This window comes from Hemicordylus capensis, chromosome 1 (genome assembly GCF_027244095.1).
Source record: "Hemicordylus capensis ecotype Gifberg chromosome 1, rHemCap1.1.pri, whole genome shotgun sequence".
Lineage (NCBI taxonomy): Eukaryota > Metazoa > Chordata > Lepidosauria > Squamata > Cordylidae > Hemicordylus > Hemicordylus capensis.
The window spans coordinates 296,250,931-296,268,444 of NC_069657.1; the positions used below are offsets into that span (position 1 = coordinate 296,250,931).

General features: G+C 44.9%; 1 protein-coding gene across 1 annotated transcript in view; it reads right to left on the reverse strand.

The window, feature by feature from the left end:
- Positions 1-17,514, reverse strand: part of COL21A1 (collagen type XXI alpha 1 chain) — a 191,530-nt gene that overhangs the window by 15,911 nt on the left and 158,105 nt on the right. Inside the window, exons 23-28 of the mRNA XM_053286444.1 lie at positions 5,820-5,855; positions 4,864-4,908; positions 3,736-3,768; positions 2,727-2,873; positions 2,570-2,624; positions 1,621-1,821 (exon numbers count right to left, since the gene is read on the reverse strand). Coding sequence (XP_053142419.1) covers positions 1,621-1,821; positions 2,570-2,624; positions 2,727-2,873; positions 3,736-3,768; positions 4,864-4,908; positions 5,820-5,855 — 517 coding nt within the window. The remainder of the gene's footprint in view (positions 1-1,620; positions 1,822-2,569; positions 2,625-2,726; positions 2,874-3,735; positions 3,769-4,863; positions 4,909-5,819; positions 5,856-17,514) is intronic.

Here is a 17,514-nt window from a genome sequence, read left to right on the forward strand (position 1 = left end):
AATATTCTCAAAATTGGTGTGCCATTTAGAAATGCAGTGCCAATGCTGCCTAATAATCTCATTAACAAAGAACATTTTAACATATAGAGATGAATAACGGAGTCTTTTCTAGAATCAAATATGAAGTTTAACATAAGATTTAACCTCAAAGAATATCATCAGTTGTTTTGTTGCTATTCTGAAAAGAAGTTTAGAAGCTTGTAGTTGCCTTTACAAAGATTAAAAATATATTTTCTGGTGGTTTTGCCTTCCAGTCATCACATATATTTTCCATACAATTACTCTCTCTTGGCTCATATGAACTCTCATGGGTAAAAGCCAGATTTCCCAGGCTTTCCAGATTAAAACACACGAACAAGCCCACCATACTCCTCAAGAAAGTGGCGGGGGGGTGTCAAATCTGTCCCTACGGCTCTGAAATTTCCCCTAGTAAATTGCTTGCATAAAATGATGCTATTTTAGTAAACAAACAGGCAGGCAACACCAAACTACTTTGCTAGCAATGTTAGAGAAACACTTCTTTTGGATACTAACCAAGAAAGTCAAGCCTCTGGTAATTAAAGGATGGCATCTCTTAAATTTCCCTTGTTTTTAAGGTCTAGTGTCCTAAGGATATGATTGAAGGAGACTGAAACATTAAACAAATAGGACTTGGAAATGGAAACTGAGGTCAAAGAATATACTCTTCAAAATACTACACTAATGTAAACCTCCTGTGAACAGTAAACAGATATGTATAGCCATTTTACCACAGTGATTATTTTACAGGATAATTTTTTGCAAGATTTATTTTTAATCTACTTTTTGGTAAGCCTTTTTGGGGATAAAGTATTCCTTCACTGTATCCCATTAGGTTCAAAAATGCACAGATGCAGCCATAGCTTCCAGAGAAATACAGAAGATCAGAATGTTTCTAAAACAGCACCACTGCAGAAACCTGCTGCTCTATTGTGCTTGGCAATGGGAGGGTGCAAACCTAGCAGTTGTGCGGAGAGGTGGGTTGGTTTGTTTTTTAAAATAATAATAATGAAGAAGTAAAGTTCCTAGGATGAATGTGAGGACTGTACTGAGAGCATGCAATCTTCTCTTTTTTAAAAAGAGGAAGAAGAAGGAACGCCAAGCTCATGCTGGGAAAGTGATGCAACCTGGGGACTCAGGCTAACTGGCCCATTTCTACTTTCCCCAAACATAAAGAAGCATCCAGGAGAGTGACCTTAGGAAGCCTGCTGTGAAAAAAATCCTTCACTGCTAAGGTTTTGCACACCCTCTAGTTCAAGAGCTGTTGAAAACAGATCATTTTAAGCAAAGGATGGGGGGGGGAGTTTCTTTATTACATTTTCCACCCTACTATCTTCAAGGAATTTGGGGTGGCATGCATGGTCCCCCTCCATTTGATCCTCACAACAATTCTGTAAGGTAGGTTAAGCTGATAGAGATTATATGGATTAGCCCTAGATGAGTATGACTTAGCCATGAAACTCACCCAGCTTCATCGGTAACCCTAAAACTGGGTGAATGGAGATCCGAACCCAAGTCTCCCAGGTTAATGCCTGTCTAATACACGGACAAAGTATACCACTTTGCTCTCAAATGTGCTTCATGAAGCATCCATATAATTACCTTTTACTCCCCGAGTTCCCGGACGCCCAGGAGCCCCTGTGAGACCTGGAATCCCATCATTTCCTTGCAAACCAGGAAAACCTCGAGGACCTTGGGGGCCAGTTGGGCCTGGTGGCCCAGGAGGTCCCGAAGAAGCACCATGAGACTGGCAATGGTCACAGTGTTGTAGCCTTCCATTCCGAAGCATCGTAGACAACTGGGCTAAGGACAATTCAGACAACAATGCTTAGACCAAGGAGAGCATTGCCACTGTGAATGTATCAGTAGGGATACATTCAAACCCCACAATATCAAACTGATGAAAGCCACAATTGATTTTAGGTCAAATTTAGATCAAGCCAAAGTTAAGGCGTTAAGGTTCCACTTATTTCAAAGACAAGATTAGGTCAAATGTAGATCAAGCCAAAGTTAAGGCGTTAAGGTTCCACTTATTTCAACAGGAGAGCTTTTAGCAGATGCTCAGTTTGTCCCTTGAGAAATCAACATGAATAAAATCAACTTAACTTTGGTTGGATCATGCCCATATCACATTCTCTCCACACTGTAAGAGCAACCCCTGCACATTGCAGAGGATTCTGATACATGTCCTAGAGTGCAAAGAGGTTCGTTACAGTAAGCTGACTACAGAGCAATGATTCCAGATTACTCAAGGAAGGAAGAACTGGAAAAGATTTATTGATTTATTTTTACATGTATGTCCTGCTCTTCTTACAAGGAGCTCAGAGTATATGGTTAAGTTTATTCTCAGAACAACCCTGTGTGTTAGGTTAGGCTGAGAGAGAAGTGACTGGCCCAGAGTCACCCAGAGAGGTTCATGGCTGAACAGAGATTTGAATGTGAGTCTCCCTGGTCCTAGTCTGACACTCTAACCACTACACCAAGATCAGGTCTGTAGGAACCCTCACAGAACACTGTCATGACTACATCAATTGTGATAACTGGCACTCACTTCTTAGCACATCTGCACATACTTGCCGGATAAAATCTTCTGAAAAGCCTCTTCCCTGAATTCAAGAGAGAAGTATTTGATTAGTTCAAATGAGTAGACTCATTTGAAAAAAGGAATTCATTGGCATGAAAAGGCATGTGCCAAGAAGCATACATACTGGTTTCCCATCTGAGCCCGGAGTTCCCGGAAATCCCCTCTCTCCTTGTCCACCCCTTGGGCCTGGTGGACCAATCAAACCATTAACTCCAGGTTCTCCTTTTTGTCCATTCAACCCATTAATTCCTGGATCTCCTTTCTCGCCTTTCTGAAATCAAAGACAATAACTGCAATAGGCAATACTGGCAGTGGCGTATCGGGGGAAAATGGCGCCCAGGGCAAGCTCTGGCCGGCCCTGAAATGACACCCCTCCCACTCCCCGGCGGCCCCCACATACTTGTGAGGGCACAGCGGCGCCCCCCCAAGCGGCAGATCGCGGTGGCGGCGATTCGGCAGCGGCGGGTCGCCCGCCGAGTCGTCTGCCGAGTGCGGCGGGCATACGGCGTGGCGGCGGCGATGTGGCGGTGGTGTGGGCGGCAGCGGCGGGTCGCCCACCGATTGCGGTGGTGGCTGGCTGGAGGCGATGGGCTGTAGTGCGGCCCGAGCGGTGGCGGATCGTCCGCCGAGGAGTTCAAGCAGAGCGACGCCGAGCCTGCCTTCTGGCCCGGTGTTGCTTCCCAACTGCGCAGGCGCGCCTGTGCAGTTGGGAAGCAACGCCGGGCCAGAAGGCAGGCTCGGCATCGCTCTGCCTGAACTCCTCGGCGGGCGATCCTCTGCCGCTCGGGCTACGCTACAGGCAGCCCATCGCCGCCAGCCACAGCCGCACTTGGCGGGCGACCCGCCGCCGCTGCTCACCACCGCCACATCGCCGCACGCCAGCCACCACTCGGCGGGCGATCCGGGGGGGCGGGGGGAAGCCACTTTTTGGCGCCCCCCACGTGGCCCGCCGGGGTGGCGCCCGGGGCACGTTCCCCCCCCTGCTCCCCCATCGTTATGCTCCTGAATACTGGATATTCGCTGTAACTGCATAAAACATTGTAACATCCTTCACAAACAATTAGACATGATCTTAATTTCTTTCCAAAGCATATTACTAAAATAGAAGCTAAAAATAAAAAGAGAATACCTACCTCTGCTGTAGCTCCCTTTAATCCTGTGGCTCCCTTTGGGAATAATAAAACATGTTGAATTACTGGCATGATGCATTATTTGTATCAACATAACACTGAAGTGTACTTTTCTACATAAATGTCATATGCTAGGTTCATTTTTGCCATATAGAGGTTTGAAATATCTATTCAGCACCCTACTTATCTGAAATATTTACTGGCATCTAACCATTTGTGTCTTTTTAAAAAAAAGGTAAATTGATACTGGCATCTCAGAACTTAAAACATTTTTCCAGCCCTGAGAAACTCTGCAGTTTTACGATGGAGACAATCTAACTAAGGGGGGTAGACAGTGGAGATACGCATGCAACACTGGAGCTTGGCACAGCCTGTGCGATAAAGGGCAGAAGAAACTTTCAAGGCGAGATCTATGCCTCTGCTTCCAGACTATGTCCCATTACCTTCCAGGAGCACTTCTAAGGGATGTAGGCTGCTGTAGTCAGTCATCGTTATAAAAGGCTTCATCACATAAGAGTGCAACTAGAATAGGCCAGTTCACACAACCGGCCAACTGTGGTTTGTATTTTGACTGTGAACCTGGACTGAAGTCCTTCAGGTCAGTCTGCTCCCCACTCCCTTTATCTCCCGAGCTCCAACATAGAATTCTGATGTGGACGTCCTGGTTTATTTAAATCTTGGCTTCACAGTTCAGCTGGAGCAAAAAATGATGGTTTAATTATGGTTCTCCAACCAGGATTTGAAACTAGAGTTAAATCTTTTTCACATCCTGGTTTGTGAACCATAGTTAAAGCACCTCTCTCAAGTTTGGGTGAACTGCAGAACCAAGGCAGAACAGACTAGGATATTGATGGTGTGTAAGATGAAGAAGTAAGGGGAGGGGGGAGAGGAAAAACTATGGGTTCAGGGGTATTCAAGCCTGAACAAAATCACTTAAGTCATCTGTACTGCCCCAATGAAAAGGCAGCATTAAAATTTTTCATTCTAGACTTTTAAAACTCGAGAATGTGTACATCTTTATATGTGTCTTTAATTACAGGTTTATTGCATAAAATACTAACATTCACAGGTAAAAACTGAAAAAGTGATGTGGGTTATCCCCCCCCCTTTTTTTTAAATGTTAACTTTTACCTTTTGGCCTGGAGTCCCTGATCTGCCACTTTCACCCTTCTGACCCTTTAGAAAACAGAATCCATCACACAATAAATATTTAACATGTGTACAAGTAAATCATTTTAATTAAAGAAATTCATCTTTTACTTTCCCAATTTATTGTTCAAAGTTTTTATAACTTCACAAAAAATGTAATAAAAAATAAATAACATCTCTCATAATTATAATTTTTTAAAAATCAGATGTTAAACAAGACCCAAGCAAAAAACTGAAATGACAGCAGAATTAAAACTTTTTCAGGAACAGTTAAATGAAACTGTTCATTTAACAGTGTCTTCGCTCAATAGCCAAAACATGAAAATAGACATGGTCTTCAGTCCCACATGCTTTGAGCCACCAATGCTTGTTGCGCATCCAAAGTTAAGCCTTTAACTAAAAGACAATGCGCTCATCCCAAAGTCTCTACCTAGCAACTGATTTAAGCATAAACCATAAATTAAGCATGTGCATATTTTTATAGAATACAGAAGCAGAAGTTGTTTAGAATCCAGAACCTATGCAACATCCCACCCTATGCAACATTAACAGACAAATAGGTTTAGTCAGTGACTGAATTATAGGGAAGTCAATAGCAATTACCTTTTTCCTAATGGCACAAAGTTGTCATAATACAATTTTATAAGGTTTTAACTTTTCATTTTCAAACAGATATAACAAGCCTGTTTTTAAAATCTTGGCAACTTTTAGATCAGGCTTAGAAAACATATAACCAGCCCACTCAGGCTTTTCCCCTAGAATGATGGAACCATGGTAGCTATTAAGTCATAGAGAAAATGCCTTGATGGTATCTGTGGCCCACCCCATCCTCTGATGAAAAATTGTGATAGGATTTCAATTACTGCCATTTTAATATAATGATGTACAATGAACTCTTTATATTAACCAGGGGTTCTTGGTAATATTAACTAGAATACCTGAATGCCTCTTTCACCGGAGTTTCCTTTCTCCCCCTGAAAATAAGAAAAACTCATTTTATTGCAATATCTTTTATAACTTACTTTTCATCTATATACATATACTTATTTATTAATCATATTTATATATCACCTGATGTATACATCTCTAGGCAGTGTATGCAATTTAAAACACAACTATTTCACAGAATAAAAGGTTAAAACAATCTCATAGTATCAAAATAATTAGACAATTTAAAATTAATTTCAGTTAAAAGCCTGAGAAAAGAGGTAAGTCTGGAGGGTCTTCCTAAAAGCAAACAGAGAAAGGGATGCTCTTATTTTGACAGGGAGCATATTCCAAAGCCCCAGGGCAGCCACAGAGAAAGTCCGGGTCCCGAATCACCAAATGAGTGGGTGGCAACTGTAACCTAACCTCCCCGATGATCTTAACAGGCAACAGGATTCATGAAATAGAAGGCACTCTCTTCAGTGCCCTGGGCCCAAGCTATGGAGGGCTTTATAAAAAATAACCAGCACTTTGTTTTTCACTTGGGAACATATTGGCAGCCACTGCAGTTGTTTTAAGATTGGTATTATATAGTCCCTTTGGGTTGTTGCAGAGACCAGTCTGGCTGCCGAATTCTGTACCAATAGTAGTTTCCGGACTATGTACAAAGGCAGTCCCACATATGGTGCATTATAGAAGTCAAGCCTGGAGTTTACCAGCCTATGCACCAGTTTTAAGGTCATTTACCTCCAGAAATGGGTGTAGCTGACATATTAGCTGAAGCTGATAAAAAGAGCTCCTGGCCACTGCCTCAACCTGAGAAACCAGAGAGAGTTTGGGATCCAGGAGTACTCCCAAGACATACTTGATTTTGTGGGTGGGGAGATAAGCCCATCCAGAACAGGCAGATCTAATCCACCTCTCACATTCCTTCCCCCCACAGTCGGTACCTCTGTCTTATTTGGATTCAACTTCAGTTTGTTATCCCTCATCCAGCTCATTACTGCCTCCAGGCAGGGATTTAGATAAGTTATTTACTGATGTGGTCGATATGGAGAAATAGATCTTGGTGTCATCAGCATATTGATAACACCCTGCAACAAACCTCCTGACAATCTATCCCAATGGTTTCATGTAGATGTTAAAGAGCATTGGAAACAGTATGGAGCCTTCTGGAACTCCATTCTTTAATTCTTACTTTGCAAAGCAGCAGTCTCCAAGTGACACCATCCAGAATCTACCAGAAAGGTAGGAATGGATCCACTGTAAAACAATGCCACCCAATCCCACTTCCCTCAGGTCACACAGAAGGATACTAGGGTCAATGGTATCGAAAGCTGCTGAGAGATCCAGAAGGATCAGCAGAGTCACACTCCTCTGTCAGTAGCCAATTGGAGATCATTCATCAGGCCATCAAAGGCAGTCAGCCTGCTCATAAACTGGTTTCAAATGGATCTAGATAATCTTCTAGATATATAATTATCTAAGGCGTACCAGTGGTTAATCCCATGTGTGGCAGCTCTCTTGAGAGTTCATGAGCAGAAGCACCATATTGGGCAGTGAGGATTCCATATGCAGATAGGGAAGAGGAGCCTGTGAGAGCAGATGCAGCACATGGTGATTGGGCAGTGAGGATTCCATATGCAGATAGGGAGGAGGAGCCTGTGATGGTTAAGGTCAGTTGGAATGCAACTGTTACTGGTTGGAAGATGTTCTTGACTGTAGAGGAGAGGAATCTATATCTGTTTAAAAGGATAGTGGTCTGCCAAGGGGTCTGCGAAGAGAGGGGTCGTGAGGGGGGAAAGAGCTGCTTCAGGAGAAGGAGGCTGCCATTGTGTGAATCAGATAAGGAAACAAGATGAATGAGAACTCAGGAAGGGAGGGGGGAAGAACGGAGGGGAAGAAAGACAGAGGGGGAGAACAAGTGGAGGAGAGAGAAAGAGAGAAAAAGAAGAGAGGAGAAGAGAGAGAGAAGGAACGGCGAGGAATGGGCCCAAGCCTGTGAGAAGCCTGAGAGGAATGAGCAGTCATGGAGGCGGCAGCAGCAAGGAAGGGCTCAGTCAACCACTGCTGCTCACCGAGGCCATTGGTGGAAGGAAGCAGGAAGGCAAGGGACAGGCCTAGGCCTGTAAGTGGTTGAGGGGAACAGGCAGCCATGGCAGTGATGGCAGCGAGGAAGGGCCTGGTTAACTGATGCTGCTGCTCCTGTGGGGAGGAGCAGGGGCTTGGGTGAGGAGGTCTCTGGGGATAGGGGGCTGCAGCTTGGCCAATAGGCACCAGCAATGTTGCAGCCATGACCTAGAGGGGTGAGGGGGGTGAAGTAAAGGGATGGAGGTGTGACCAAGAGGTGTGAGGGGGATGGAAGCAACCAGATGGTGGAGGAGGAGCAGGAATGTGGCTCAGGTGAGGGTGGAGAGATCTCTGAGGCAAGGGGGGGCTGTGGCAGGGGGTGAGGGCAGCAATCAAGTACTAGCATGCAGATGCTCTGCACAGGTTAAACTAGTAAAGATGAAATGGCTAAACAAGCACACTAGATCAACTAAAATGAAACTATCAACCATAGTGTAGAAACCCTTTCACATCTGTTTGTTGAAAGACATTCATAATAACAAGAAGATATGTCAAAATATATTTAGTGATATCAACTGAAACACCATAGTTTCTAGAAGCCATTCACCTTGACATGCACTTTGCTCTCACATTCTGGCAAATTTTTATCCTGTTTCCATAAAGGCTATTAGAAATCCAAAATGTTCAAAGATGTATGACTTTCATGCACAATCTCAGATAGTTATTTCCCAACCTGTGCTTGCCTTCACAATCCCATAATGGCCAGTGGTGCTTATTATCCTCTTATTGCTCCGTGAATCAAAATGCTTTTTAAAAATCAAGAAGCCACTTTGTGCCTTTCATGTTACAGGTAATTCTCAAAATGATAAAACACTGAGATATTTTTCCATCAAGAGTTTTCTGTTTCCAATTTTCTGTTTTCCTAACTTGAAACATTAGATAGCCTAGAAATCTAAACATGGCATGTTTTCCAAACTGGCTGTTACAAACTCCAGCGTCTACTCTCTCTTTTTTGTTACCCATGATGGGTTGTTGGACAAAGCATTTTCCACTGAAACATGACATGCCTAAAATTGGGGTTGTATGTCAAAGTGCCTTTCCAAAGGAATAGTTTGTTCAAAACATAACTATGAACAAAGAGCTAGCACTATAATTATCCAAAGTTATCAATCATACAATGCCTTCTCTTGGTGTGTTCCTGTCCGAAAAAAGCACGTGTATTCACACAACTCATTCAAAGCCACTTTCTCAGACAAGTTCATTGGCAAAACTTTATTTCCCAACAGCAGTACAAAATCAAACCAATACTATCTATCCACCTAGGTAAAAGGCCTAAAAGAAAGGCAGGCGGCGGGGAGCCAAACACTTTCTTCTCAAAAACATACGTAATTTGTTTAAACACAGAAACCAAAATACTCCCACATTTCAACAGCAAAACCACAAACTGAGAAATGCAAATGCTTGCTTAGGGAGGTAGTTTTTCATTTGCCAATTTTCTCCTTGCAACTACATTTTACACACTTTGTTTCTCTCTCTTCTTATCTAGTATAATATTCTGTAGTCTTTGTTATGGCACCCCCCCCACACACACACAAAGAAGACAGGACACGCTTAGTTGGTGTAAAGGCCATTTTATTATTGTACAGCAATAACAAACTTACAACGAGGTCCCTAACTAATCAGAGTGCAGGTACTCCTTCCGTGTGGTGAACCCTCCTAGCGAGGGCCATCCCACATCAGTGTGAAGGGTCGGGTCCTGATTCGGTCAGGCTCCTTGTCCTCACCTCCTCTCACCGCGAGGCTTCCCCTTCTGAAGGGGGAGTGGCCCGACTCATGCTAAACCCAAGCTCTGAGCCGGTGAGTCGTGCCACCCCCTGAGTGGGGGCCATTCCCAGCCCTCTGGGCTGCCAAAACCCGGAAGGGCTGTTTCTTGACCCTCCCTCACCCCAACTAACCCTCCAGCCAAACACCGATACTGAATCTACCTATCCAACACCCGCACTCTCCTGCCAAGTGACCAGTTGTTTTACGATGCCTGCCTACAACCCAACTCCTAAGCCTCCGTGAGAAGTAGGCAAAAAAAGGTTGCACCCAAAGCCAATCTGCCACGATCCAATCTGGCACGACCCTGCAGGCGAATGGCTACGCTTCACTGAATACTGGGAGGGTGGGCGGGTACCCGGCAGCCGAGAGACTAATGAAGATGGTGGGACTGAGTAAAATGGTGGCTGCTGGGCAAGTTCCTCATGCCCCCTCTCCTGACTGGCTGGCCCTGGCCATGTGGAGGGGGCAAAAATGGTGGCCGCCGTGCCTGCTTCAGCGGCCGGAGGCACAACCCCGCCCCCGCCTCACCGCACGGGCGCGGGGAGGGGCATTGCACTGCTAGGCCCCAATGAAGACAGGACATGCTTAAATAAGAGCCACTTTATTATTGTACAGCAATAACAAACTTGCAATGAGGTCCCTAACTAATCAGAGTGTTGGTACTCCTCCCGTGTAGTGGTCCCTCCTAGTGAGGGCCATCCCACACCAGGGCGAAGGGCCGGGTCCTGATTCGGTCAGGCTCCATGTCCTCACCTCCTTTCACCACGAGGCTTTCCGCGCTGAGGGGTGTGTGGCCCAATCCACCCCAAACTCAAGCCGCCAAAGCTCTGAGCTACCCCCCGAGTGGGGGCCATTCCAAGCCCTCCGAGCCGCCAAAACTCTGAAGGGCTGTTCCTTGACCCCCCCTCACCCCAACTGGCCCTCCAGCCAAACACCGATACCGAATCTATCTACCCAACACCCGCACTCTCCTGCCACAGAAGTGGGGCAAACCACTGTTAGGCCCCATTTCTCCCACCCAGATAGCACTTCCTGAAGACCATGTTGCAAGTGCTGGAGGAACTCATTCCCCGGGTCGGACAAATGTATTCTGTCCCCGCTGTACAGCGCTGCATCCTGCACCCAGATGTCAGGATGCTGTATTATGTTTCCAATTTTCTATTTTCCTAACCTGAAACATTAGATAGCCTAGAAATCTAAACATGGCATGTTTTCCAAACTGGCTGTTACAAACTCCAGCGTCTACTCTCTCTTTTTTGTTACCCATGATGGGTTGTTGGACAAAGCATTTTCCACTGAAACATGACATGCCTAAAATTGGGGTTGTATGTCAAAGTGCCTTTCCAAAGGAATAGTTTGTTCAAAACATAACTATGAACAAAGAGCTAGCACTATAATTATCCAAAGTTATCAATCATACAATGCCTTCTCTTGGTGTGTTCCTGTCCGAAAAAAGCACGTGTATTCACACAACTCATTCAAAGCCACTTTCTCAGACAAGTTCATTGGCAAAACTGACACTTTATTTCCCAACAGCAGTACAAAATCAAACCAATGCTATCTATCCACCTAGGTAAAAGGCCTAAAAGAAAGGCGGGCGGTGGGGAGCCAAACAATTCCTTCTCAAAAACATACGTAATTTGTTTAAACACAGAAGCCAAAATACTCCCACTTTTCAACAGCAAAACCACAAACTGAGAAATGCAAATGCTTGCTTAGAGAGGTAGTTTTTCTTTTGCCAATTTTCTCCTTGCAACTATGTTTTGCACACTTTGTTTCTCTCTCTTCTTGTCTAGTATAATATTCTGTAGTGTTTGTATTCCATTGCACTTTTAAATCTTTCATTGTTATTGGCATGCGTTTGTTTTTATCTCTGTCTTCACACCACTCTCATTTCAAATACCCAAGGGTTAACTGATTAACTGGTTTTGTGAAGACTCACATGCAAGATCCTGGCTCAACTCATATCAGATTTCAGCTTATGATTGGTCTTCATATTGCCTCGTGGTTGAATTATTGTAAATTCTGACAATTGAATTACTGTAAATTGCTCTGAAGGTTTTGCTACTGCAATGAAAAAAAGTCCCATCAGATATTACAACATGTCCAGTTAAGTCACAGAGTGCAATATGTGTGGATATCATGTTCCTTTCACTTCAAACTGGACATGTAGTTCAGAGTCTATGCACAATACTTTTGTCAATCTCTCACAGTTCTCATAATATACCTATGGTTCATTGGCCTCAGTGTACATGTGGAAGAATTTTCAAATTTTTTTACCACCTTCCGCAATACTTTGACAAAAACATAGAATGCCCTATGGTAAAGCGGTGGAAGCGGGCACAATAATGGCAAGACAAAGATACAGTAAAAGTGGCAGTAAAGTGGGAGGGCTGAGCCAACTTTTGATCTACAACATTAATAGTACATGAGTAGGGATGCGTGCGAAACAATATTTGTGTTCTGTTCCAAGCTTGGAATGGAACACAAATATTCAGAATGAACGTTCTTTTGGAACAACCCTGTTTCATCTTGGAACATTCTGAGCATCATTTTTGACTCTTCTTGCCTCTGTGCATGCACAGCAGGCATTTGAATGGTGGTGCTGACCACACAAATGGCTGCCGTGCATGCACAGAGGCCAGAAGAGTGCTGTTTTTCAGGGCGTTCTGTTCTGAGCTTGGAACATTCAAAATACACCATTTTGAGTCAGAACATTCCCCCATTGGAATGTTCTATACATCCCTATGCATGAGCCATCTGAAGGGATGAATGCTCATTGTGATTTTTGATTACATGCCTAGAGATGGAAAACAGGTGATGGCATTTCAATATTTTCAGCTTTCGGTGTGTTATCATGCTTTTATTGTACTGCAGTACCATCAGGCCTGCAGGCCAAATTTGCAATGGTGTTTTAAAGGCTTTTAACATTAAAAAAAACACAGAAACCACTATAAAACTTTGTCACTGTTGTCAGAGGAATGGAAATGAAAATTGGCAGGAATGTCCTCCAAAGATTATCCATGAACAGATTGCAAAAAATTGTACCCTAATCGTTTGGGCATAACAAGAAATTGAATGAATGAATGAATGAATGAATAACACAGAGAAAGCTGTAAGCGCAACAATGTCATCACCTATTTTACATCTCTGGGGGGCAGACGTTGCCAAAAATCACTATGAGCTTTCATCCCCAGAGATGGTACTGAGGATCAGCATTTGTGGAATAGATTATAAGGAAGTTATTTGATAATGCTCTTTAATGTAATCTTCTGAGGACTGAAAACTATCTGTTCTTTGGTGCAGATAAACTTGAATACCAGCTGCACAACTTAATGAATTAGCTTTATTTTAAAAGTATCTATATATTTAGTCCTCTAAGAGATACCCATGGCTAATCCCACGTGTTACAGCTCTCGCGAGAGTTTGTGAGCAGCTGCCCGGATAGCCACGGGGAAGAAAACAGCGATGGCAACCGGCGGCAGGCCAGAGGAGGCGGCTGCCACAAGCAAGCTCAGTGACCGGCAGGATGAAGCAGCGGGCTGGCTGGCAGGAGGAGGCAGGCCAGCTGGCTGGGAGCAAGCAGCGGGCCGGCCGCCAGGATGTGGCTGCTGGGGGTAAGAGCACTTGTGCAAGGGTCGCAAGTGTGGCGGTCGCCGGGAGCAAGCAGCGTGGAGGCCACCAGGAGGAGGAGGCAGGCCGGGAGCAAGCAGAGGACCACCTACCCGCTGGGAGCAAGCAGTGGGCAGGCCAGCGAGAAGAGGCGGCCATCAGCAGGACGTGCCGGGCTGGCCAGTGGACAGAGGAGGTGGCGACCTTTGAAATGTTTTAATTTCAAGGGCCAAGGCAGCTGGAGGGAGAGCGGGTGGCTAGCTGGCTGGCCAGGAAAATAAGTGCCAGCGGCAAGTGGGCGAGGGGAGAAAATAGCCGTGACAAACTAGAGCTGCAGATGCTCTGCTCCCGGCCCAGCTAGTTTGCTTATATTCCACATATACAACTATTGGTTATTGCTGCATCTTTTCTTGAAGTAGGTGACTTGGGAGCCAAGCAAGTTTAGCATCAGAGGCTAACAGGAATAATTAGGACTGCATTACGGCACATTAGCTGTACAATCATATAATATGTCCCAGAATGCGATGATCTAGAGAATAAGGTAGGGACTTATCAGGGCTGCACAACTTTGGTCCTCCAGCTGTTGCTGGACTACATAGGAAGCTGCCTTATACTGAGTCAGACCATTGGTCCATCTAGCTCCGTATTGTCTACACAGAGTAGCAGCGGCTTCTCCCATCATCCCTTACCATGGGCCACTGAAGTTGAGGACGATGGGAGCTGTAGTCCAACAACAGCTAGAGGGAAAACATTGTGCAGCCCTGATATAGTCTTTATATCTACAGAGAAATGCCTGGGGACATATGGACAATGGTTGGATCCTAAGGAGCATGAGCAGAAAGAAGCTTGTACAAGCAAAGTTCCCTGACCCTTTGGCACAGCAGGCCCTTGCATCTGAGAGTTGGGAAACCCTCCCGAACAGGATAGTGTGAGTGTGGAGTGTCCATACCACTCCTGCATGAACAAAAGCCAGCACCAGCACCCTTGCCTTAATCCCACCTTGCATAAACAAAGGTAATTTCCATTCGTGCAAAGGCCACTTCGGATCCGGCCCAGTATCTGGTGAAGGGTCACCAAAGATAAGCAACTGAATATGGCTGCAATGTTTCTGAGATGGGAAGTTAGTGCCCTCCACTTCTTATCCCTTCCTCATTAATACTATTCATTAGTCCCTGGTCCTCGTGCCTATCACAAACTGACACCATCTGTTATTTCTATATGCTTCTTTCCTTCCAGCTAATACTGTAAAATTTGCCTGGTCGGCTGAGTGGAGGGCATAGCTGCACCATTTCCAGAATGATCCAAGTTCTTTTACTTTCCCTCATATTCATTTATCTCAGGTTTCTTCTTCTCCTTCTATAAAGCAGCCTATCTTGCTTCCCTCCAGGCCTGCAGCAAAAATCTTCCATAATTCTGGGGTTATGAAATTAAAAGCCCTTATTCTGTCAGCATAAAAGGCTGCAAGATGTACAGCCTGGCTCTGCCTCCACAAGCTGCTATTTCATGATGGTAGTTCCCAAAACTCTGGCAAAAACAATAGCTCTTGGAAGCCTTAAGTCTCTCCATCTCTACCATACATCACATGACACACACTGTTCCAGAGGATACCCTGACTTATTACAGGGCACACAGGGCTAAAGCATGAAGTGGGTTGGGAAAGCCCATTACACAAACTGAATTCCATTTGAGATTCTGTGGATTTAAACCAAAAGATATATTGTATGAAGTGGCCAAGTATTCCATCCAGCAAATGCAACTTGCCAAGTATGTTTCAATGAGACTTGTGTCAGAAATCGTCCATGAATCTGAGAATGTATCTTCAATGGTAGCAGACAAAAACAACACCCACAGAAGTAAACTGCTGGACTGAGACAGTCATTGAAAATTACAATGAATTGAGGGGATTTTTGGTGGCGGTTGGTGGTTTTTTTGTCAGTTATTTGTTGTCATATTTGTTGTCAGTTTTGTCAGTATCAACCACTGTCAGAAATGTGAGTTTTGGGTGATATATAAATATGTTAATAAAATAAATGTTGGTACTCACCATGAGGGTTTCTTCTTGCTGGTTTTACGGAGGCCACGCATCATGGGTTATCCCCATGCACATGCTCCAGGAGGCAGAAAACTGAGCAAACCTCATAGGCCCCATGTGGGCAGTTCCTTCCAGATTGATCGTATAGCTCTAGCCCAGAAAAGAAACAGCCCCCTCAAATGGTAGAACCACAGAACATATATACACTAGAAGTAAGATAGGAGTGCCTATATAAAGGCAGCAGCTTAGTTTACACAGACAAAAACCAGGCAAGTGGTAGGTAACAAGAAAGAGCATAGCTGAAGGACAACCACCCACCCACCCCAGCGGCAGCAGATCCCAGCAACTCAATCCTGGGTGGGCATGGGTGACCTCTATAAAAACAGCAAGATGAAACCCTAACAGAGAGTACCAATGTTCTTTTCTCTGCTGATATGAAAGGTCACCCATGGGTAATACCCCAGCACACAACCACAGGTGGGAACAAGCCCCTGCTGGATCTACTGCCTGGAAAGAAACTGTTGCAGAACCCTCTGTCCAAATACCACCCTAGCAGAGGCGTGCATGTCCAACTTATAATGTCTTGAAAACATAGAGGGTGACTTCCATGTAGCAGTCTGACCGATACCTTCCAGTGAGGCCTGACAGATCTCTTCCAGTGAGGCTATTGTGGAGAAAGCTGCCGATGCAGCTGCCCTTATGGTGGAATGTGCCGTAAGCAGTGTAGGCTGAGGCAAATGTTGCAACTTGTATGAAAGAGCAATACACACTTTGGCCCAATGACCAATCATGGCGGCTGATGCCTTCTGACCCATAGTTGATACTGAAAAGACATAAACAGAGAATCAGATCCGCAAAACGACTCTGTCCGTTTGAGAGAGATACGTAGAACCCTTTGTACACCAAGCTTGTGCCACTGCTTTTCCTTCACATGACTAGGATTTGGAGAGAATGAGGGTAAGTATATGTCCTTAGACCTGTGGAAAACTGAGTTGGGCACAAATGATGAGGAAAACCTTGGTTACAAATGATGGGTCAGGAATGAGCCTGACAGCATCCTTGGAGAATACTCAGAGGTTATCCTTCACTGAAAGGGCCTGTAGTTCAGATGCACAGTGCGTGCATGTGATCACCACCAAAAAAGTCACTTTGAGTATCCAAAGAGGTGCCTTATGTAAAGGTTCAAACAAAGGCAAGTAGAGTACATGAAGCACGTGTAGCTCCTACGTCGAAAAGTGATGGAGACAGTTGCATAGCCCCCATAGGAACATTTGTAGGAGCGGGTGCCTGACAGTACTGCCCTGCCCGCAGTGGAATAATATCTGTGTGAGACAGGAGTCCTGCCTGAGTATTGGCCTTCAACGCCATCTTGAAAGAAGGCCTTCTTGAAAGAAGGCAAGCAGGTGCTTCAGCCTGCCCTTATCGACATGCAGTAAGTGCCTGGCAGTCCACCTAAGGAAACTCCTCCATGTTGTCTGATAAATTCAGATGGTGGAATCTTTATGTGAGGCTAAAATAGTGTTGATGATTTCTGGTGATAAGCAATGTTTAATCAGTAAATCCCTCTCAGCTTCCAGGCTGTCAACTTTAGCCACGCTGTGTCCGAGTGGAGAACTAAGTGGTAGGAACAGAGGTCCTTCTTCTGCCAGTTCTACAATGTTTGAGAACCAGGGCCTTTGCCTTTTTGTCTGCCAGCTCCTTTAAGGTGGAATTCCCCATCCTTAGGGACCATTGCTCTGCTGAGCAGAGCCACAATTGGTGCATTGGTGAGAGGCACTTTGAGTAGCTCTAACGCTGCATCCTCAAAATTATACAGTTTGCTAACTAAGGCACCGGCACATTTTGAGGTGGAAGGCCTGTTCCATTCCTCCTTTATTACTGAAAGGAAGCCCTTGAGCATTGGTGCCCTAGTCTGGGGTGTCATAGGCTTGGGGAGAACCATGGACCCCTTGGACTGAGTTTCCCAATGTCAGGTTGTACTGCCTTGAGCCCTAAGGCAGAAATTGTGTGATCAGGGATTGAAAGTCGTCCTGCAAAAATAGATGTTGGTTGGAGGTGGAGGGAGAGGCTTCATCAGATATTTTCCCCTCGGATGCTGAACGGTCAGGGGAAGAGACTAGTGGGGCGGTCATGTCTCGGGGTCCCACTGGGCTAAAGAAATCAAGCGA